Genomic DNA, 24,456 nt, shown 5'->3' with positions numbered 1-24,456 from the left:
GCTTCAGCGGCTTATAAAGGTCTTACATAATGAAAACTTTCTGGCAAATTAACTGACGTATTTAATGTCATCAATTGGCTATTGAACTACACCGACCATTCCCATCATCTATCGTTACTGCTGACTATGAATGTCAGCAGTGATGGTTACACCTCTGGGAAGCAATTCGTAGTACACCACACCGTCGCTGTTCCACCGTATGCATAACATTCTACTTTGTTTGGACTCAGTCATTCATCAATCGTCCAACGCTGCCAGTCGCATTGCAACAGAGACATGGAGGCATTAAAAGAAGAACAAAGAGGTGTCGTCCGTTTTCTGATAGCGGAAGGAGTAGGAGGAACGGACATTCATCAACGAATGTTACAACTGTACGACGAACAATGCATGTCCCTTTGCAAGGGTTACGGCGTGGCACAAGCGCTTCAGGGAAGGACAGATGTCGTTAGCCAATGATGCACGGTCTGGGGCAAAACTAGCGTTAGCGATGACATCGTCCAGCTGGTGGATGCACTCGTTACCCAGGACCGCCAAGTGACAATGAAAGCCATAGCCGCCGTGGTCGGATTGAGCGTCGGAAGTGTTCACACCATCGTGAAGGAACGACTGCACATGCGCAAAGCGTGTGCCCAATGGATGCACCACAGTCTTCATCCACACCAGGCAGCATGTCGGATGGCCCACTGCCTTGCTCATCTGCTGCGCTATGCTCGGGAAGGGAATGCGTTCCTATGGTGGGTGGTGGCTGGAGATGAGTCATGGTGTCATCACTTCGAACCAGAATCAAAACGACAAAGTCTCCAGAGGAAGCATCCAGGGCCACCACCACCAACAAAAGCCAAGGCCATCCACACGAGTGGAGGAAAGGTTATGCTGACGTTCTTCTTTGACCAAGATGGCCCCCTTCTGATTCACTTCCTGCACAACGGGACAACAGTGAGTGTCCAGCTTTACTCGCAGACCTTGACCACCCTTCGCCAAGCGATCAGATCTCACCCGTGGGGTCATTCTGCTCCACGACAATTCAAAGCCTTATATGGCCAACACAGTCACGGCACTCCTGCAGAAATACAAATGTGACGTTCTCGGCCACCCTCCATACAGTCCGGACCTCTCTCCCTGTGATAACGCCGCTATTGGTCCCCTTAAAAAGTCTCTGAGGGGCAAAAGATACACCTCGGACGACGACGTCCTGCTGTACGTGCGGGACTGGTTTACATCGCAGCGCCGGGAGTTTATGAGACAGCCGTTCACTACCTTTTGTCACAGTGGGACACGCGTCTCAACAGCCAGGTACTGGTTTCTGTAATCATGCCTCCGGCTCGTTTCTTTTTGAACGCCCCTTATTTTAACCAAATAGTCAGTCCATCAGAGATAGAACTATAAAGAAACAATTCAACAGTTAGCGTTTATGCGCTATTTTAATTGGGTAGTTAATATTTCAGCGATCGGAGTGATTTGCTGTTGATTTTTGCCCGAAATTTGTAGGTAGCACAAGCCCCTGGCAGCGGTGGAAACTTGTGGGACTGCGCGCGTAACGCACGTGGGGAAATTCACATGAATATTTACGCAACTTTACACCCGTTCGCTGGCATGTTAACATTTTACTCAGCTGCGCATATTTCAGCTTGTTTGCATATGCCATATACATATGCAACACGCCGACGCGTTACTGCTACACCAGTTTGACGTTTACATTTTGAGGTGACCCATTGCGAGAATGGCTATGTCACTAATGACCTGGTTAAGTAATTGCTTCAGTTCGTGGACGAATTACTTGGCTCATAGTGATTATTACCTGTAAACGTGATACTATGCTGGGACTCACTATTGTTTTACTGTATTTCCGGACGGTTTCAGGAATTGAGAGTCCGTGCTGTTCGACTGAATGTGTGTTACTGAGGAGCAAAGAGGTATCCTTGCAGCGTGTTTTTGTGAATGAAGGTTATGTCAGCAATATTCTTTCATCCCTTAGGAAAGTGAAGATGAAATTATGTATTAGTCAACTAGCGCAAAAATGCTCCGAGAGGAGGAATATGCTCCTGTTTAAAGGACTCTGACTGAAAAATTGGATACCAGCTGTCTCATCCTACTTTCCAAAAATTTTAGCTTGCGAACATATTCACGCTCATTATAACATTCAACTCACCCCCCACTCCCACGATCTCCTGTAACTGTAGCTCTCTCATACCCACTAATCCATCAATGTAATTAGCTCATATGCATCCGCTTTTTCTTGCTCATTCTCACTTACTCATTTACCCCAACTGATTGTCACTATCACTTGTTGTCTCTCTGACTGTCAATGTCTCCTATCTCACAGCTACAGTCTCCTTCGTTCTCTTCTACTACTACTATCTTCTCTCACTGTGATTGTCTCCCTCTTGCTCTCTCTTACTGCTATTATCTCACTTATTCCGTCCCCCCGCTTTGCCTCTTCTCATTATCATTCTCTCTCTCTCTTCCTCGTGGTTACTGTCATAGACACCCTCTGGCTCTCAACCATTTCCACTTTCACCGTATTTTATTCATCGCCCACTCGCACTGTCTTCTTCACTCTTTCCCTAGAACTGTTTTGTCACTGGCAACTTTGTTCCGGGGCCACTGTGTCCCTCTCTTTCTCTTATGCTGTAATTGTCCCCTTCGCAATTTCTATACCGCTGTCTACCATCTTCCAGTAATGTCAGCCGAAGATCCCAAGACAGAAGCCGAAAAGCAGTTTCTCGCTCTGATTCACTTCGCCTACCGTATGGCACAAACACAGCCCTCAGAGCATGCAGGGAACACAATAACGTGCTGTGTGACTTGTTCTTCTTTTCCCTGCACGTTTCTGGCGCTTTGTCAGAATTAAATTACAAAGACGGCTGGTGAATTTATGATGTCTTCCTAAGACGTTCATTTAGAAAGAAATCCACGGTGACGCAACGCACGCATCTGGAAAACAACTCTGCCGCTTTTCATTAACATTGAAAAGCTGTTTCAGTTGCCTAAGTTTCCGCTGCTAGATTCGCTTAACATAAAATATTTCTAAATACAATACCGCGCCAACTTCAAGACGACTATCAACAAATAAAATCGACTCTACGGCTACGGTTTTAGTGTGAAACGTCCCCTTAGAAAAATTATACTTAACTGTGCTTAAACTGACACACAATATTTTTTTAGGGCAACGCAATCTGACTTTCAAAAATCCCTACAAAAGAATGCCCCAGACTAACATTAACCTATACCTTTCACAAATCACTTACCTCACCAAAAATCTTCGTTACTCGAACTACTGCAATACAGCGAGCGCCACTACTGCCAACTAAATAAAAGATTCAAACTACTGAAGGCACTAACTACTGATAGGCGTAGTTAGCAAATGAAAGATTTTGATAGAGAACAAACAATGTATTTACCTTAATAGTCATAATATCAGTTCATGACATCCAGTCTTACAAATTTCAAAACTCTGCCATCTCTCTCCCCACGTCCACCACTGCTGGCGGCTCACCTCCAACTGCACAACGCTACGCGCTGTTAACAGCCAGGTGCCCAACACTACAATGGCGAGTATTACAACAATGTCAACCAGCCACTGACTGCACACAGCACAGCCAGTGATTTTTCATACAGAGCGCTATGTGGCGTTACCAATAAAAAAAACCTTTCATACAGAGCGCTATGTGGCGTTACCAGTAAAAAAAACTTAAACAGGCTACTTACAAGTGGTCTTCTTACGGCTTTTCAAACCCATAGAAATGTCACTTGACCGTGCCTGAAACGCTCGTTTTATTCGATGACAGTTACATTACAATAAACTTAAATGCAGAATTGTGTCCTTATCAGCGTATTTAGTAGGTCCCTGGTGTCTTAGGTTTAGCTTACGGTGCTTTCAGTGTTTATGTTTGTCAGTAGAGCCTTCCACTGCAAGTGTGAGCAGAGAAACGTGGGTGTGTTTCTGCAGGACAATGACACATACTGGGTCGACGTCGTGTTGCCGACCAAGCCGAGCGAGCAGTTCCACCAGGAGATGTGGTATTTCATCTCCAACCTGGAGCCAGGGGCGGAGTATGAGGCGAAGGTCCGCGCCAAGAACCGATTCGGATGGAACCGTGATTCCGAAAGCTTCAAGTTTACAACGAGAGGAATCGGTGAGTACCTACGCTTTGCCTAAAAATATGGTATTCCTGGTTGATGAATTCAAGTACTTGAATAAATATTCATTGTTCATATGTTTATTTTGTCTAATCGAAAACCGAAACAAGTTAAGAGATTTTAATTCTGAGGTCAGAAAATTTCCAGAGCAATTGTCACCATTTACATTCTCTTATATCTACAAAAAACAGAAAAGAGTTTTCTTTAGTTGGCATCTTTTGCATTTTTAGGGGAGCCCACACTGTTGGTAATTAATCTTATTCTACATGAACTTCAGGTGACGCTGAAAAATACCATGTACAGATGCGGGAAAAGTCATTTCATATTTGCTTGTGACACGTATCGAAGCATGGTCACAAACGTTTAAGTGGTCTGATGACTGATTACCTCACATATATTACTGAGTCAAGGCGCGAATCGAAAAATAAGTATGATTCTAAATAACTGCGTTAATTTACTTTAACACAGACGATAGCATGCGACTGGTACCTTTTTAAGCGACACAAATTTAGTCAAGCCTGGTAGTCATCGTTCCTAATGATCACTGTTTTGCCGAACAAAGGAATTAAATTTCCGACGAAGTAGATCTGTTACAGAAGTTGATAACCTTCATACTCACGCTATACTGATTTTTATTGTCATTACGGTTGTTTACACTCTGAAGGCAGATTCAATGCAGCTCTCCACATTCTTCATCCAGTGCAGAAGTCTTTCTTTCACTAATAACTACAGTAACCTACATCCATTTGAACGTGTTTATTGTACGCATCCCCTTGTCCCTCGCTACAGTTTTTATCACACACACGTCTCTCTTACCGCACTGACTTTTCTTTGGTACCTAAGTATGTGTCATATCAAGTGATCACTCCTTATATTCAAATTGATCCATAACTTTGACTTTTCCCAAAATTGGTTCAGTACCACCTCATTATTTAACCGGTCTACAAATCATATTACCAGCATTCTTCTACAGCGCCAAATTTCAAAAGCTTCTGGTCTGATCTTCTTTAAAGTGTCTATTCGTCCACATGACACTAGTGTACAAATGCGCACTTCGTACAAAAACCTACCGGGTAAACGTCCGAATACTTAAATATATATTAGATGTTAGCAAATTACTCTTTCACATAAGTGGTTTTCAAGATATTGACAGTCTGCATTTTATATCCTTCCTAGTATGCACTCTCTGACAGTGTTACAACGGCGTGGAAAAACCTCAAAGTTCTTGTGTCTTCTCCACGAATGTCAATTCCTACCCCAAATTTTTCGTTGGTTTCCGTTACTGCTTGCTCACTGTATAGACTGAATGACACCGATGAGTCTTCTCTCACTCTCAAACACCATTTCCCTTTCATGTCATTCCATTGTTATGGTTCAATCTCGTTACTGCACAAGTTGGGAATGAAATTTCGCTTCCCGTGTTTTATCCTTGCTGTTTTTAGAATTTCCGGCCAAAATTTTCAGAAATCTACCCGTAAACCTACAAATACCATAAACTTATTCGTATTCATACAGTTGCTTCTCATTCCTTCAGAAGCCTCTTCCATTTTTCTGAAGACGGAATCCATCTTTCCTATATCTATTTTCTAAGATATGTTGTAGGGTCAGTACTGTGGAGTGTGTTCCTACATTTCTCTGCAATCAAAACTGATCTTCCTGGAAATCTGGCTGTACCAGATTTTCCATTCTTTTGTAAATAATTCCTGACAGCACGTTGCCACCATGACTTTAACTTAGCGTACCGTACTATTCACTCCTGTCAGTACCTAGACAGCATCATAAATATTAGTGTTCTTGAAGTCTGAGGGTATTTCCCTAATATCAGTAACTTGTGCACCAGGTGAAATTGTTTTTTCATGATCAGAACTCTTAAGGGTATCAATAATTCCAATGTAATCTCGTAACTCCAGGACTCAATTGTTACATTGTTCTTTAAAATGTTTCTTGTAGTATCATATCTCTCATCTTATATTCACGTACTTCCTGATCTCTTTCTTTATTGAAGTTCATTTTCCTTGGAAAGCCCTTCTGTATAGTCCTTACACATTTCCACTTTCCCTTCTTTTTTTAGTACTGGCTTAACATCGTATTTATGCAGCTGCTATTCTTCCCTTCAAAAGCTTCTTTGATTGTTCTATAGGCGGAATCCACCTTCTCCTACATATGCACGCTTCTACAGCCATGCGTTTGTCCTCTGTCTATTCCTACTTAACCACTTTCCACTTTGTGCCAATCTCATTTTGATACGTCTGTTCATTTGTGCACTTTCATATTTTCCCCTTTCGTCATTTCAGTTCAGTATAGCCTGTATTATCCAAGGAGCCTGTCATTCTTCCCTATTTCGTCCTATGTTTCCTTCACCATTTCGTCTATCAAAGTTCCTCTTTCGTCTTCTATTGTATTCCTTTTTAGACTATCTTAGTAAGTCATTGCCTAATGCTCCCTCCGGAGTCCTCTGAAATCTACATTTCTTTTAATTCATCCAGATCCAGTCTCCTTAATTTCCAACATTTTTGCAATTTACTCACTTTTAATATGCTATTCATAAATATTGAGTTATGGTCAGACTTCAGATTTTCCTTTGGATATTTCTTACAGCTTGAATTATAGTTTAGAAATCTCTGTCTTACCTTTACATAACCACTTTGAAACCTTCAGAGTCTCAAGGCCTCTAGTATGCGTACAACATTCTTACATGTTTCTTGAACTAAGCTTTGCCAATCATTAAATTCTGTTCATTATTCAACAAGGCGTTTATACTTTTCATTTCTTTTCCCCTCTTCAATTCCCCCTTCTATTTTTGCTTGTCTTCCTTTTGCTTCTATCGAATTGCCGTCCCAAGTTGTAAATGAATTTTTGTCTCCGTTAACTATCTGAATGATTTTTCTCTCATTATATAATCTTTCAGACTCTTCATTATCTTGGGAGCTACTTAGAAACTTGAGTTGTTGTAGTCGTTGTTGGTTTAATGTCTATCTTGCTAGGATAATGTGTTCACTTTGTTATTTGTATTTGGTTACTTGCATTTCTGTTTTCTTATTCATTGTTAGACCCTCACCTACATTACCTCTATTTGATCTAGTGTTGTAACCCGGAACTCACCTGATCAAGAGCCCGGTTTTCCCTGTCAGCTCACACAAGTAGTTCCCACCATGTACATTTCCGTTTTTATATTTTCTAAACTAACTACTCGATTAAGAGATCTAAAATTCCACGCTACAACCCGAAGCAGCCGATATATGTTTACCTCGATGCCGACATCCTACTGAGTAGCTCCCTTTCGGAGATCCGGATGGGGGACTGTTTTACCCCCGGAATATTTTATCCAAATGAATGGTATTATTTAACCATACGGTAGACCTTCATGCCCTCGGCAAAAGTAACGACGGTAGTTCCTCAACGCTATCAGCCGTTCACAGTGCCATCACAGCAAATGTTACAGGAACAGATAAATCAATGATCCAGACTCTCACTCCAGCAACTTCTCGGAAACCTGCTGCCACCGTGCATAGTTATCTCGCCTCTCTACAGGTACCCCCTCTGCTGTGGTTGCACCTACAATACGCTGGCTATTAGTATCTTTGAGGCATTCAAGCCACCCCACTTCGGCGCGGTGCGTGTTTCATGGGGGAGGTCACCACCGTGCTGTATTGTATTTAATCATTCACTGTGTTCATCAGGAAAATTACGGGCGATCGTTTGAAGTGGTACTAGATTTACATTCACCTTTCGAGAATTCTCTGTATTAATCGAAGAACGAAGGATCATAGATTACTATTTTACTTCTTGTTCTAATTTCAAGGTATAATTATGATCGGTGGCGCATGTTTGCTGCATAACTCTTTTGGCAGTACGGAAACAGCAGTGAGAAACAAGTTCTTATGATAGCATTCGAAGAGAAACAAATCCTGTAGCACCCGTTACATTTTCCGAGTTCGTAGGTACAATATAGAGAACTTTATACAAATACAACCTGCGTAACAATAAACACGTTCGGATACTTCCGAGTAAAAAGAACGAAAACCACCTGTCAAAATACAGAAAATGTAGATGCATATGAGACATCTATTTACGTTCAGTTTTAATGTGAAGATTATTTCAACCCCAAGATTAGTCTGAAGCCTACAGTTTAGCAAGACCTCATTTGGTGTAAACGAAAATAGCATTTTCCGACGATCGTAAGCTTTCTCACATGATTTCTAGCCTGACACCTACCTTCCTGACCAATGAAACTTCTGAACGATCTATGAAATCTTTTCACGTAAGAGTGCGTGTGTGAACTTTTTCAGTCACTGAAGGCGAGGGAGAACTATTTTCGTAACGCCACGATGATATGCACTTTCATCCGTTCCATTTCTAACTGTTATTTATTGTGAAAAAGGGAACGTAAATTAAGTTTTCACATTTATGTAATCACGTAGCTTTGATTTTATGGTTATTCTTCTACATTATTTTGGCATGCATAAGGAAAAATTCACTGTGGCAGTGAAATATCGGTGTTAATCGTGAATAGTTCACTAACGTGGAAGTGTAATGGTGTTGTTGTGCTATCTCCTGCTTCGGAGGTAGGAATCAATAGTCTAATCAGTAGAAAACATCTATTCTAAGTACAGCTTAATTACTTTAAACCTATTTGAGACGACAAAGAATCAAGAAAAGTTTTTCAACTACATACTGAAGGGTTTGAGGATAGTAGTAAGGCTAACTCATTCGACTGTAACAAGTAATTGACTTGCAGGTAAAAGTATCTGTATCTATACTTGTATATTTCTCGCTGTGATACATAGACACCGATGTTTGTGTGATACTTCACGTATATATATATATATATATATATATATATATATATATATATATATATATATATTTCTCTACTACTGAAGAATCTTTTATTTTTGACTTAACAATAATTCCAAGTTTTTGAAGACTATTTCTCTAGAAGTAACTCAGTATTTGTACAAATGAGTAATGTCTGTACTATGTAGGCCACATTAATCACACAAAAGATGAGATCATTTTAATTAGCAGCTATGATTGGTTATTCTTCCTTTTGTGAATAATTTCCATAACCGCAATAATTAAACCTCAGCTTTCTTATGTAATCTACTGACACTTTGTTATTTTGCACTCTTTATCTTTTGTATCATTTAACTTCCGTTTATCTTTTACGTCACTTAACCGTGAGCCGTTCTAAAATCATGGGAGTCGTACCACGAAAGTACATTTTCTGCCGTAACTGTTGTGCTCTGCACACCCCTAACTAACGAATTATAAGTCAGAACAGAAGTAACGGAAGCGGCAATGTATTCCTATATGATTACTTGTGACAGTTTACTGGATCTCCAATACAGTATCAGTGCCTTCTTAATAGCTTAAATTCGCTTTCTGTGGCACCAAATGGAAATGAGTGGTGCTAATAAAGACTAAGTGTCACAGACCAGCAAACAACGTTACCCAAGATATGGAGAACAGTTTTGATATCAATAATCTTCATTCCTGGAACGTTACAGCAACAGTAACCACCTCGATCAAAAAATTTATAGAGTCATTAGATTAATTACTGTACACTATGCTTCCAGCTGTGTATTGTAGAGGCTAACTGTACTCTCCTGCTCAGCTTACATTAGCAGTATCTTTGCATCGCCCTTTATGTACTGAATTTTTTATTTTTCTCTTCCCTGCAAACGCAAAATAATATGTTTATCGTTACACTAAATGTACTACTATGTGTTGGTATCCACGTTTTCACCGATCTGACATCTGATTTGATAACAGGTGTAATTTAAAATTTCTCTAGAGAGTTGAAATAAACTACCTTAGTAAAGTGATTTTGCAGCCATCTTTTTAACTATAAATAATTAATACATCCTTAAATTGTGGGAATATTTATGAATCTTCGCCTTCAAGCAGATTCTGAAATAATTTATTAATAAATCTAGAATTATTTATTTTCTATAATCCATATCAGAATTAATGGGCAATTTCTCAAATTATGCTTACTAATTTGTACTATATTTCACTTTATAAACGATTGTTTCTGTAAATGATTATCAGGTTATCGATGTAAATATTATAATTCCAATTAATTACAACAGGTTTGCCAGGTTTACGAAGGCGCAGTTTCAAAATTTTACGCTTTTATGAGCGTAGAGAGCAGTGTTATTACTGAATTGGCCGTAACGAAACCCATTGGTAGTACCACCCTTGCCTATGCACTCACCTGCAATATTAATAAGCATGATAATAGAAAAAAACTTATTTCCAACGATATTCTTTGACAAGGAAGTACTCTTCCTTAACAGACGTGAAGCCACCTCTGTGATCTGGCAGCCCTGGAGTATGTGTTGTTGCAGCCAGCATTTGCTTGTGTGAACTCTTGCTTGCAGATTTTCATTTTTGTTTTTTCTGTCTGTCTGTCTGTCCTCGCACACGGCAGAGATGCCCTTGTATGAGCCCTCACCCGAACCCGCAGTTTTCGCAGGTCAGTCGACTTTCACTCTTTTAAGCTTCTGTCGTCCTATGCTTCGTGATGGTAAACGTTCCTTGCATGTACAACGCAGCTCCATTGTATCTGGCAGTAAGTCACTTATACTTAACGTAACTCGTTGAAACACATTAACTGAACTTCACGTCGGTGCCCGGAAAACACTCAGTAGTTATGATGAGCATACTATAATTAAACACTATATGTATGTTTTGTGGCAAAAGTAACTGCTTTGGTCAGGAGAAACACGAGTACGTACCTGTGAACGTTTGCCATCACTTTAAGACTACTTTATCTTGCTTTAGAAGAATATAATGAATGTGTTTTTACTTATTATTTGCCTCAAATATTTTCTTTGATTTATGTGCTTCTTATTGTACTGCATGAACTCTGTACGCTTGTTACTACTTATGCACATACTTCTAGATAATCCCTGCTAAGAAACAGAAATTGCAATAAATGCTTTATTTGTATGTTTTGTAAGGAAGGGCGTTTGTAAACTAAGCAAAATGGTGTCGGGGTCAAGTTTAGAACACCGTATCTGTGTGCGGACATTTTTTTCCAGTAAGCCACTAGTTATGAAGATGAATACACAATGTGCTAAACCGAGATTTAAGGAAAGTACAGTTAGTGCGAGTCATTTTATATTATGCTGGTTATTCCGCCGTATCGTACATCATCTTATATTTCTGTTCTATTCAGCGCAATTATTTTTTACCGCAAAACTTTTTTAGTTTCTAATGTTATCAGCAAATTCGAAATACAGTAATCTCTGTCTGTCTGTCTGTCTGTCTCTCTCTCTCTCTCTCTCTCTCTCTCTCTCTCTCTCTCTCCCCCTTACAAAGAAGAATTGTGTTACTTTATACTATTTCCTCATTTATGTTTCCTTTCCATGTCTCTTCTCAGTCCAAGCCTTTGTGAGACGTTTTCCTGTCAACTGGAGTGATTTAATAGGAGAAATATGTATTTATGATTGCACAAAACTTCATTACCTTTGTGTGAGAGAAGATTATGCTGTCACCATTTCTGAATTACCAAAATTCTGTCATAATTTAACATTCAGAGCTAAAAACTAAATTGTAAATTAAAACGTAATGTTTAAAGCCATTAACTACAATGACAGAAAAAAAGCAACGTCAAGAAATAATCAATCTGGAGTAATGAAATTTCGGGAAGTCATTTGTCTAATTAACATATTTTAGTGATTATCATTGCAAGATGACAGGCTAATGAGATAAGCCACTGCAAACGTGAAACGCTGATACATTAATAACCGGTGTAAGCGCCAGAATATTAAGTGTAAGCACGCAAACGTACATGCATTGTGTTGCCCAGGTGCCACAAGCTGTTTGTTTTTTCGGTAGAATTCTGTGTGCCTGTTGTGCTTGGTTAGTCAAGACAGGGGCGATTAATGCTGGTTGTGGATGAAGCTGGAGCTGTTGGCCGATGACGTCCCATATGTGCTCGATTGGAGACATATCTTATGATCAAACAGGCCAAGGTTACCGACACTATAGAGCATGTTGGTTAACAGCGATATGTGTGTCCTATTGGAAAACACCCCTGGAATGCTGTTCATGAATGACAGGATAACAGGTCAAATCACCACACTAACGTACAAATTGGAACGTATGCGTCTGGTTCGGTGCTGTCCTTTAACTAACAGATGGCCGTAATAACGGCCTTGATTCGCCTGGGCATTGAGTCAAACAGAGCTTGGATGGCGTGTACAGGTACAGCTGCCCATGTAGCTTTAACACGATACCACAGTTCATCAAGAGTAGTGACTGGCGTATTGTGACGAGCCAGTTGCTCGGCCACCATTGACCAGACGTTTTCAGTTGGTGAGAGATCTGGATAATGTGCTGGCCAGGGAAACAGTGGAACATTTTCTGTATCCAGAAAGGCCCGTACAGGACCTGCAACATGCGGTCGTCCATTATCCTGCTGAAATGTAGGGTGTCGCAAGGATCGAATGAAGGGTAGAGCCTCGGGTCGTAACACATCTGAAATGTAACGTCCTCTGTTCAAAGTGCCGTCAATGCGAGCAAGATGTGACTGAGAGGTGTAACCAATGGGACCCTGTACCATCACGCCGGGTGATACGCCAGTATGGCGATGACGAAGAGCGGTATGTGTGTCCTATCGGAAAATACCTCCTGGACTGCTGTTCATGAATGACTGCAAAACAGGTCAAAGCACAAGTCTGATGTACAAGTTTTCAGTCAGGGTGCGTGGGATGGCCAATGTAGTGCTTATGCTGTCATGAGAAATCGCACTTCAGGTCATAAGTCGGTTTCAGGTACAGTGTGTCCACCACGCAGGCAGATTGGTTGCAGGCGCTCAGCTGACCTTTTACTCAGCACGGGGTCCTCACTGGCACTGAGGCAAAACTAGCTTCATCAGAAAACATAACAAAGCTCCACACTGACCTTCAATTACCTCTCGCTTGACACCAGTGAAGTCGCAAATGTCGGTCGTTTGCGGTCAGTGGAATGTACGGTACAGTGCGTCTGGTTCGGTGTTGTCCTTTAACTAACCGCTTTGTAACACTTCATCGTGTCACTGTACTATTAACCGCTGCTTAAATAGCTGCTGTGGATCCAGATGATGCGCCAGAGCTATGAGGTTAACACGATGGCCGTCCCTCTCGGCAATTCCACGTGGCCGTCTGCAGTCAGGTCATCTTGCGACCGTATTTTCTCGTCACCACCGCTGCCAGCCATCATGTAGATTGGCTACTTTCCTGCCAAGTTATTCTGCAATATCGCAGAAGGAGCATCCAGATTCTCGTAGTCCTTTTACACGACTTCGTTCAAACTCAGTGACTTACTGATAATGGCGTCTTTGTCACCTTAAAGGCATTTCCGACTAACAGCATCTTACGCGGCCGGTCCGAAATCCGAATAGACATCACCTCTCAAATTTAGAAACGTAAGTACCAACTTTCGTTTATGCTGCGCAACTGCTTCTTGGTGTTGCGATTTTTTTCCGTCAGTGTATTTCAAATTTGAGCAACTCTCCTTGTTGGGTACTAGGGGAAACTCTTTCGACTTTGTAGAGTTATGTTTTAATTGTAATAAAGCAGAAGAGACGTTATGCTTCTAATAATGCCCTGTCTTGCGTTACATGCGAGCAGAACCTGAGGTCCGTGACATGGGTATCATGGCTTACGGACCAGCGGCGGAAGCCGGTGACGTGGCCATGTCGCCACTGATCATGGCAATGTGCGTGGTCGCCAGCGCAGCACTCAGCTCCTAGGTGAGTTTCAGCTTTCTGCCACTTCATGTAACGCATGGGGTACATGTTCCCAGAAACGAAACGTGGAGCACTTCCAAAGTCCGACATAATCCGCTCCAAAAGTTCCGAGACTGATTTTATTGCTGACGTCCAAGCGACGACAGCGCAGTAATTACGGTAGAATCTTAAACTAACAATTCTAAACAACAGATGTGCATTCGACGTGAGCAGGCAGTTATAACTATTGGGTGTGAAGCCGTACTGTGTCAACATTGTCATAAATAACAAGCGTGGAGTATCATCTAAAAATCAAGTTTTTAAGACATTCTCCACATAGTTTTCAAGAAGGGGAAGAAGGAAGAAGTTTTTACCGCACAGGCTGACTCACAATCAAAAACAATGAAGCTTGGAGACTACCGCGAACTGATTGGAAGGCTAAATGCGTACAGTTTTTTCCTGAAAAAATCAATACCTGTAATGATACTTGCTGTTATCAATAAGATCATACCACAGATGACAGGGAGTAGAAATTCACATGAGCGGTCACGCTTTGACGCCGTAACTGAAGTTCAAGCTAGTGTGGCTTTCTTGTTGAACAGCATCCCAAAGAAGGACTTTTCTTACAGTTTCACAATGTTGTACGAACGTTCTATGCATTGTGGAGGCAGGCTATGTCGAACACACGAAGCATTAAAACTGCCATCTTAACTTTTCTCTAACTTTCTTGTTAATCCAGCCTCCATATTTTTGGAAAATTTTGGAAATTTGTGGTAAGGTCTTATGGGACCAAACTGCTGAGGTCATCGGTCCCTAAACTTCCGCACTACTCAATCTAACTTAAACTAACTTACGCTAAGGACAACATACACACCCTTTCTCGAGGGAGGACTCGACCCTCCGACGGGGGGCGGGGGGGGGGGGGGGGGGGGGGCAGCCGCGCAGGCCGTGACAAGACGCCTCAAATAGCGCAGCTATTTTTTGGATTGGCAGGGTCCTTAATGCCAGAATATCTCAAATAATAATTGGGTACTGCGCAGAAATATCTTTGAAGGAATAAAAGTAACAGTATAATCAGGACTGCAAAGAAACAGAACACGCCTTTCAGTTAGCGAAAAATATATAAAACGAAAAATGCCTTTCCTGGAACTGTAAAATACGCCGTTACACAACAATAATCGAACCAGAAGCACTCCAAGCAACGTAGACACCCTCCAATACAAAGCATTAAAACAGAAATTAGAAGTAAAGTGATGTAAAACTATGAGAAAAACCTTAAGACCAAAAATAGAAACTAGAAATCTTCAGCCATAGACCCAAAATACAGTCACAACATGCATTGGACTAATAGTGCGTTGTGTGAAAATAGAGAACCTGTTAATGACGATCCTTTGCTATATTTTTAATTATAAAGTAAATTTAAGAAATTTATGTGATATCAAAGATCGTCTCCTATACTCATAATGAGGGGACAGATCTCACAGGCAAATTGTAATGACGAGGATATACAGTGGTATTGTGTTATATGTGAAGGCACAGTTACAAGTGGTCGTCAGATAAATCAAAGAGTATCAGATCAGACAGCTGTGGTATGTATGTTGAACATATGTCAGTGCTGTTAACTCTGAGCAGCTTCATATCGTCATTGTTAAAAGTTAACGAATCATTTATAAATGTTACCAAAGAGATTTATCATCTAGATTTACTATCACTAGAAAGCGTACTTTTTAATGTTTATAGTAAAGTTTTTGACACAAGCAAAGGTAATCTGCGTTACTAAAGAGACGGCTCTACTCATAGAAATGCGATATTTAGACATATCAGTTGTACAAATGTATGACTAAAAACAAAAACGTAGAAAGTGTGAAAACGTAACATTATATATTGGCAGATAGAAATAGTAAACTTACAGATGGAATGAGCAGTAACGTTACAGGACGATACCGTACCTGTATTACTATATGTATAAAGATATATGTATATTTGCTTTTAATATCACACAGGCAGCTTCGCACGCCGTCCATAACTTTATTTCCTCTACTCATATGCTAATTTGTGTAATTAAATGTTCACTTTTCTACATTTTGTTTCTGATATGTTACCATTTTATATTCCAGAAGGGGGCCCTATGTAATTAAATGTTAATGTGATGTTAATGCTATTTAACTTGTTTAGATTTGTCTGACGAGCAGTTGTAACTGTCCCTTCACTTGTAATACACAGCCATTGCACTTCCTTTGGATTTAGATTGCCTGTTAGAGATCCTCCTTTTTATGAGTGTACCAGATGATCTGTAATAAGGGATGAATACTTCATAAGGACTCAGTAAATTTAAATCGTAGTAATTGGTTTATCAGATTTATTTTCAGTAGTTGTCATGAAATAAATTTGTGAATGAATAAAATCACTATGCCGGAGAAAGTGGGAAGATACATGAGAGTGAAAGATTAGGAGAACCCCAATGTTTCCGAAAGAATAATAAAACACAAAAATTGTTGTTGTCTGTTGCGTTTTCTTGTATTGTTGTTTTGTGTATTACATTCTGTCTGCAGTTATAGATGGGAATCCATACCCTGTACTAAACTGTACTTAAATCTACTCAAACTGTCGCTAAATCGCTTATAAATGAAACTTAAGTCGTGTTCTTGTCCTCTGCAGATGGAGTGCGCGCGACTGGGTGTTGCAGGTCATCCCCGGTGACGAAGCTGGAGTCGTACCAGGACAACAAGACATATGAGCAAAGAGAATTCAAACTCTTTCAGACCCAAAGACTGCTTTCTTTTGTAACGTATCAGGAAGTCCTGTATTACCGACATGTATGACGTGTATTTAACCATGGAATAGCTCTAAGCGCTTTTCTGTAACGGTCCTCCCCAAGACAACAGATTTTTTGTGTATAAACTTGTGCAATGCACGTTATTTTATTGTAGCATTGTTTACGGAAGGTATCATTTTTTTAGTTTAGAAAGAAAGACAATCCGAGCACCTGTCTCAAGGCGAGGCACCACCCGTCTGCGGCTACTCCAAGAGGCCGACGGGAGCTGTGACGTCACACGGGAGAGGCGCGGGAAGCGGCGGTCCTCCCGCTGAAGTTGATAGGAGCCTGTTTCGTGACGTCGCGTGAGGCTGCCGCACCAGTCAGTGTCGGCTTTGTGCACTTTACGGGAAGTGAGTTACCTGCCGCCTGGATAAACTGACGGCGTGGCGTCTGTGAAATGGCGTGAGATCCAAATCCATGGGGCCAAAGTGAGTCGTTTTAAAAAGAAAAGGGGGAACTTTTGAGTATCGTGTGGGATTTGGAGATACAATAATAATGCCTCCGTGGCGAGGACATCGTTTTGTAAATCCACTGATGTTTCGCTACAATTTCTGATTTTCGTACGGTGTATGTTAATAGACGATGCAGTATCAGTAACAAGTTATCTCATAATGAACAAATATAATGTATTCAATCAATGTGCTGTTCCCAAAATAAATTTAAAAAATGCTTAGTGATGTCGTAGCCTAACTTATCGTTTTGATTCCAGTTGGTGTATCTACAAGATGTGTTATTTTGCAGTATATAATTATCAAAATGGACGAATGTAAGTCGCAAAGCTACTTCATGAATGTGTGACATTTAATATACTCCATCAAGATTACAAATAAATCCATCCGTAGGATTATCAGTAACGCGTTTGAACGATAGTTCTAAAATGTACTTTGCCCTTGCAATGACTGTCGCTCATTCGGTCATCACTTTCAAAAAAACTAATGTACTGCCATTGTTCTAAATTAACATCATGAATATGGCTCAATAATTTCAATGACACACCTATTTGAATGATGTAGAAACACTATCACATCATGATAAAGTAAAATAACGGTTCTAGAATGAAAGCTTTAGCTACTGTATTTGTTAACGATAGTCAAACTATGTAAATAAATGGGCAAAATACATTTTATAATTATTAAGCAAGTAATTTGTTTAAAAGCTATTGATGTTACTTAGGATAGTAATTTGTCTAATACAATGTATGTGACTGTCGCTATATGTCTAAAGACTTTTATTTTTTTGAACAAAAATATAAGAAATGTATCTTTGTAAGTGAGCCAGAAGTTCATTTGAACGAGAAATAAGAAAACAGTCTAAATAATTTTCGAATATTCTAATGTGATATAAGACGAAAACAGTTCCAACCATGGAATATCAGTTTCTCACAAGCATTCTTCTTTTTGGAAGAAATGAAGGAAAGCTGCCACCCTCCCAGTCTTACTAATTTGCCCATTGTTATTAATTAGTACTGATGTCTGAATGTTCGATTCGTTTTTACCTAACAAACAATAGATTTCATAAAAACCCAAAGGGAAGAGACTCTGTCAGCTCTTGGACATGTTTTTGTAAAATGACTAGCAAGCAACACATCTTTGCCCAACACAGTGAAGTGTTCTTACTATCTTGTTGCCAAGGACAAATCTTGTGAAAAAGGAATGAAGCAGTAATATCTTCTCTCACTTATAGCACCCATTTGTAAAGGTGCAGATACCTATAAATGTCGTGATATTAATTGCAATATTTTCTTGTGTCATTGTCATGATAATTATTGTTCAAATGAATGCTGTTGCAAACTCATGTACTTCATTTTTTAGCAGACCTAGGACACTTAAAATGTGACAGGATGACTGAAATAAAACATTGAGTACAATGAGTTTGTATTGCATAAATGAAGCCATTAATTCTCCTCTCCCACTGTTATTTTGTTATGAGTAAGTGTCTCGTCTGTTCAATGGTATCACATGTGTGTATTTTGATACAAGGAATTGCTGGTCATATCGTAATTCGCAGAAGGAAAACAAGTACTTAGTCTCGAGTACGAAACATGTTGCATACTTCGCCTATGAAGTTTGCAGTAAATGCTAGAAAGGTGCATGTATGTTACAATCACATTAATTTTATTCTGAGCTGCACTTTGTCTTCTCTTTCCCTGGAGGTAATTTCTTTTGATGTGACAAGAATATGAGATTTCCTAGAAGTAGCAAAAATATATATATTTTAAAATTTTTTAAGGTCTGCAGAATATAATAATAATATGGAAGCTACAAAGAAATCTGCATGCCTGTGTTCACAAAACGTACCCTCTTTGCATCGTACAGCTGACCAGCAATTTCTTGCGCCCTGTGTTTTACTACCAGTGCTAAAACTTAGGACTGTAAGCATCAGATAATTATTTTGCTTAAAAATGCAACTATTTTTATCACATTACATCTACACAACTTCATAAACGCTATAATACTATAATAATTGAGTGTGTACATTTATAAGTATCGGATAGTTATTGTGTACAACTAGCATGTATAATACCTAATATTTTGTTTGTTCTTTGTATTTGACAACTATGAAATACAAACTACGTTGTGAATATTGTTACAGGTGTTGATATATAGCTTTCCACACCATCTCAAGATCAATCTTCTATTACATATGTTACAGTGTACATTATAAGAGCAAATCTGCCTCTATTTAAAAATAAAAACGAATGAACCTATCATTTTTACAACATGTACTTTGCTGATATACAGCAAAACCATTGTTTTTATGTTGCATGAAATATTAATTACTTATTTTTACCTTGAATGTGTTTAATATTTCTGTATCATACAAAGTATATCAGTTCCATCATGATGGAGAAACAGCCTCTCGCTTTCACTATTTGTGTATAAAAACAATCTGTGTACTGAAAGAATATTATCACTGAATTCCCAATAATCCCATCATGTGTTAGATATCAATTACAGGCATACAAAGCCGAAAACTTTCAGATAGCAGTCGTTGATTCCTGGTTATAAAATATAAATCCAAGGTTGACGTAATATTATGTGTGCTTCTTACAGTGTGAGCTCACCAAATGTAATTTGTATACTAAATGTGCAGCCAGTTTCAAACTTTTAAATGGAATTGAGACGTAATGTGACCATAAATTGTTTATATTGTATTTAAAAAGTGTTTTATTTCAATCAAACATCCAGTAAGTCTGTGAATCCTGGAGAAGAAAAATTACTAATAATGTTATATAATGTGACAGTGATGCACACCATATGTACGAAAGGGAACAGGCATTCTTTAGCACAAAATAAACTATTTACGGGTTTTTATTCACTTGCTCGTATTCTTCAGTATCACAATGTCTATAGAAGTCTTATTAGACAGAATATACTGTAAAATGCAATAATAGGACATTGTAACAATATTTCCCACCTAAAATAATACTGAGACGATAACAGTGAACATGAACACTGAAAGAAAGATAAAGTGGTTTCTAGATGTCCATGGTCTGACTGGTCTAGCTGAGAATCTGCTCTGGTGCTAATGCTTTTATACAAATGAGGTAAAACTCTATCTTGAGGAAAGATGTCATATTTCTGTTATGTAGCAGCACATAATCCATTTAGGGATATTCAGAAAGAGACTCTCATTACTTCTCAAAACATTTACTTATAAGCCTCATGTAGCAGGCACAGTCACTCCAATATAGTTAATGTTTGTCTCAGGTAGTCTTCTGACTTAAATAACATGTAGTGTTTTCAACATGGTCCCAATATTCTATTTGAAAGCCAATTTTAATATTTTCATCTAAGAAGGTCTTTTGATATGGAGGTATTAGAAAAACATTTTTAAAGCGTAATTACAGGCCAACAGCTGAAAGTTCTTTTGAAATGATGTTCCTTATATCCCTAAGTAGACATGAGTAACAAAATATTTGTCTCTTCAAGTTGCATTAACACTTGGAAAAAGTGCAATACCAAGAAAGATACATGTGAGTGAATGGAACTTTAAAATCCATTGAAGCTAAATAACATGGTCGAGATTTCAGAATTGCACATGATTTCCAACTTTAAGAAGTCATTATGGTATTCCAGAAAAATGGAAAAGAACTACATCCGATCGTTTGAGATATGATGTAACAGAAAAATGGTTATAATTAAGAGAACTGAAAAGATGGAAAAGAACCATAATATTAATAATCAAAATGTTTATCTACATCTCATTTCTTTTGTCCAGTAAAACGGAAATATAGTTCAGAGAGATATACAATGCCACAAATTAGATTTTCCAACAGAAAGAAATTTTTCTATGCATTATGTATAAAAGTAACAAAAATATTATATTCTAATATGTATCTCATCACATCTACAGTCACATATTAACATAAAACCCTGACACTGTTCTACTCACATCACTCCAAACACATAATTTCACTCACACTTTTTTTGTTTTCTGTCAAACTCCATTCAACACACCTCTGAATACTAGAAAACAAGATCATCAACCAAAACAGTGACCTGTCTCAGCTAAATAGGCGAGGGAAGATGCGTTATCAAATCAGGTAATAATGTATGGGAGACTTTTGTACCTTGAAACACTTTTAAAACTTTTGCCTCTCGCCAGTCCAATAACAGAGGTGTAATATATCCTCGAATATCATTTTTAAATAATACAATTTACATATCCTGTGATGAAAACCTTTTATGACATTACATAAATTACCCTGAAAAAGAATGCTTTTTCCGAATGTGGAAAAGTGTTCCGTAGTAGAATATTTTCTTGCTCCTAAGAACAAATCTTCAATTGAAATTTGAAAGTGTTGCAATGAATAAAATCTTGTCAGCACTGTATTTAATAGCCTATTTGTTACTTTAATATTCTACTACATAACTTTAATCAGTAAGTTAAATCAAATTAAGTAGAACTATTATCAAAAGCAAGTTAAAAGTTACATACATTTTTTTAAATAGAAGCTGTTGTAACGTACACAAATTTCCGTTTCCAAGACTTCTAAAGCTGTTAAGATATTAAAGAACATCATTTTATTTCAAATAACACATGCTCCATAATGGAAGATGGCTCTCTGAGAACTATGGGACTTAACTTCTGAGGTCATCAGTCCCCTAGAACTTAGGACTACTTAAACCTAACTAACCTAAGGATATCACACACATCCATGCCCGAGGCAGGATTCGAAACTGCGACCGTAACGGTCGCGCGGTTCCAGACTGTAGCGACTAGACCCGCTCGGACATCCCGGCCGGCAATAGAAGATATTCTTCCGTTTCAGTGTACGAGACGGTGCATGACGAACGAAGTGTGGCATAGGCACACACTCGTCAAGTAACTAGTTTGAAAACTAAATAGAATTTTACTCTTCATGATATTCTGTAACTGAAGAATATTACATAGCACTTAAATGTCCGGATTTCGAAAAATTTACAGATGCTGCATGTTTTACACTAACAGAAACGGCAGAAAATGCAGGTAACTGTTTATCGTAGTCTCTAGTATACATTCTTTCACGTGATTGTGAGATTGGTCACTAGACAGGTGAAAGGTCTCTGTTGGATTCCTTTCATATTAATTTCTTAAATCTGTTGTCATTTACGGCATAAATTCCTCTTCTAAATTTACTGTGGTACTTCTGACTATCCGGGAGGAGACTGAGCAGTGGAACGTGTAACTTTTAGACATAAACAAGAACAATCTGTCACACTACTACACTTTAAAACATAGTTTATATGTAATTCATGTCACACAGTCTCATACGGAACCTACACCCGCTTTCTTTTATATACTGTATATGATAATATACTGTCATCCCTCTTCCATTCTGTGTGAAAGGATGATGGAGCAAATGTATTTCTAGTTGCATGCTTGCTGGTAGCAGACAAGCCTGTCTGCTAGAGAACAGTGGGACCAACGTCGGAACAGGTAGCTACACTTTCTAAAAGCAGAGAGGTTTGTATTCTTAGTATGGTCCTGTCCGTCCCTAGTCATGTTGGTATAGGAAGCTGCCTCTCTGGCCACTTCCATTTGTATCTGTTAAGTACCCTCGGTAGGGGTCCAGGCGCACTCTGTCTGCGGCGAGTGCCTGAAGTGGCTAAGCACGTCTCTGCTAAGTCTGTAGGACAATGGATTTCTTAAGTTCAGCCTAACTGAAAATTTAATCACCTTTACTTCAGATTTAGACCTAAAATATCTTATGTTATCTTAAATTGCAACGCAGTGTAAATCGAGTGTGAAGTTCAGAATATCTTCCAGTAGTTGCTTTGTCACTACTTTGTGAGTAAAGTGGAACCACGTGTTGATGAGCCGTAACTCTAACTAAGATCATCAATCTTAAATGCAAATGTGCGTGAGATTATAACGTCTCGTCTTGACAATATTTTTCAATGTTGCAACTTTTCTTTATGTTCAGCCCATGTGGGGTGTACTTTGTGAAGCAGTACCACGTGCTTATACAATTGTTTGACCCATCAGGTTAATAGTAAGACGATAGTGACCAGTATGAGGTTTTTCTTTTGTAAATTGCGTTTCAATGGAATTTATTTTAATTATCAAAATTATTGTGGATTTACACTCTTTGTGTAAGCCAAGTTGACCACGAGAAGCATGTGGTGCAATCATCAAAGTAGCCCTAAGCTATTCTCTTCGGGAAGAGTTCACAGAGAGTTAGTATGAATTTAGTATACCAGTGTGTGGTAATTTCATTAGGTACAGTATTGAGCTACGAACGTAACTTCTTTAGGTGAAAATTGAATCGGTTGGTTGTGGTTAATTTCCTCTCGCATATGTTTCAACGTTCTTCTTGTGTTAGTTTATGAATGCAGTGTTGTATGCAGTCTCCCAATCTTGGCTCTATATTTGGTGTGTTCCATAAGTTTACCAACTCACATTTTCACAATCCTAAATAAGGCACCAGTTCAGTTATAAATCAGGTTTAATATGCTGAAATTTTAACGGAACAATGATCAAAATTAAAATAAATGTCCAAACGTAAACTGATTTATTTCTTTTTATTTGAATTCTCTTTTTATTGTATATATCACCGGTTGTCTTAAGATGACTATTAAAAGTTTAAAATTAATGTTAGTCTGATTGGCAATTTGGTAAGCTAGACTGAATACCTGGTGAAACAGTTGCTCAGTAATGCAAGGATAACTTCCCCAGATAGCTCACGGCTTTTAACCCGCTTTTGTTATCTTGAATATCAGCACCGCTTTCAGAACAACTTAATGCATCAACATTACACTGGAACATCAACTAGGAAATGTCATGTGTTCCTATGTACACTACCCAAACAGACAATACTCTCCCCTAATATTTGTATATATTTTAGCATCAGCTTACTACAACCGTCTTGTTACCGTTATCTTCATATTAACAAACCATGGTAGGCTAATCTGTAAAAAAAAGTGGGGGATTGTGAAATTCTAGGAAGGACTTGCCTGGACAGAAGTGCTCATTAGCACACTGCTTCTGGGAATCGAGGAAGCGTGACGACACCGGATCGAATGCGCCTAGCAGATTAACGGCCCAACCGGTATTGCGACCAGCCTGGTTGTGGCTTTTAGACGGTTTCACGCATCCGACCAGGTGAGTACCGGGCTGGTACACAAGTCCCACCAGTTACATGAAGCACAATCGTTTCGAAAAACAGTCACACTCTTTCACATTTGATACCACCAGACGCAGGTAGATGCGGTACACACATTGTGTCACGGGGAGGACAGGGGCGTCAACAAGATGGACGTCCGGCCGTCCTCTAGCACTAGCACCGCCTGAT

General features: G+C 39.1%; 1 protein-coding gene across 2 annotated transcripts in view; it reads left to right on the top strand.

The window, feature by feature from the left end:
- The window catches only part of LOC126272742 (limbic system-associated membrane protein), an 848,332-nt gene extending 828,367 nt beyond the window's left edge, over positions 1 to 19,965 (top strand). Inside the window, exons 8-11 of one of the 2 annotated variants that reach the window (XM_049975799.1) lie at positions 3,950 to 4,136; positions 10,577 to 10,621; positions 13,764 to 13,885; positions 16,520 to 19,964. In XM_049975799.1, the coding sequence (XP_049831756.1) occupies positions 3,950 to 4,136; positions 10,577 to 10,621; positions 13,764 to 13,885 (354 nt within the window). In that variant the 3' untranslated portion in view covers positions 16,520 to 19,964. Of the gene's footprint in view, positions 1 to 3,949; positions 4,137 to 10,576; positions 10,622 to 13,763; positions 13,886 to 16,519 lie in introns of both variants that reach the window. The other variant, XM_049975800.1, reaches the window with a different exon arrangement.
- The last annotated feature ends 4,491 nt before the right edge of the window (positions 19,966 to 24,456 follow it).

This window comes from Schistocerca gregaria, chromosome 5, assembly GCF_023897955.1.
Source record: "Schistocerca gregaria isolate iqSchGreg1 chromosome 5, iqSchGreg1.2, whole genome shotgun sequence".
Lineage (NCBI taxonomy): Eukaryota > Metazoa > Arthropoda > Insecta > Orthoptera > Acrididae > Schistocerca > Schistocerca gregaria.
This window is presented reverse-complemented; position numbering and strand designations above follow the sequence as displayed.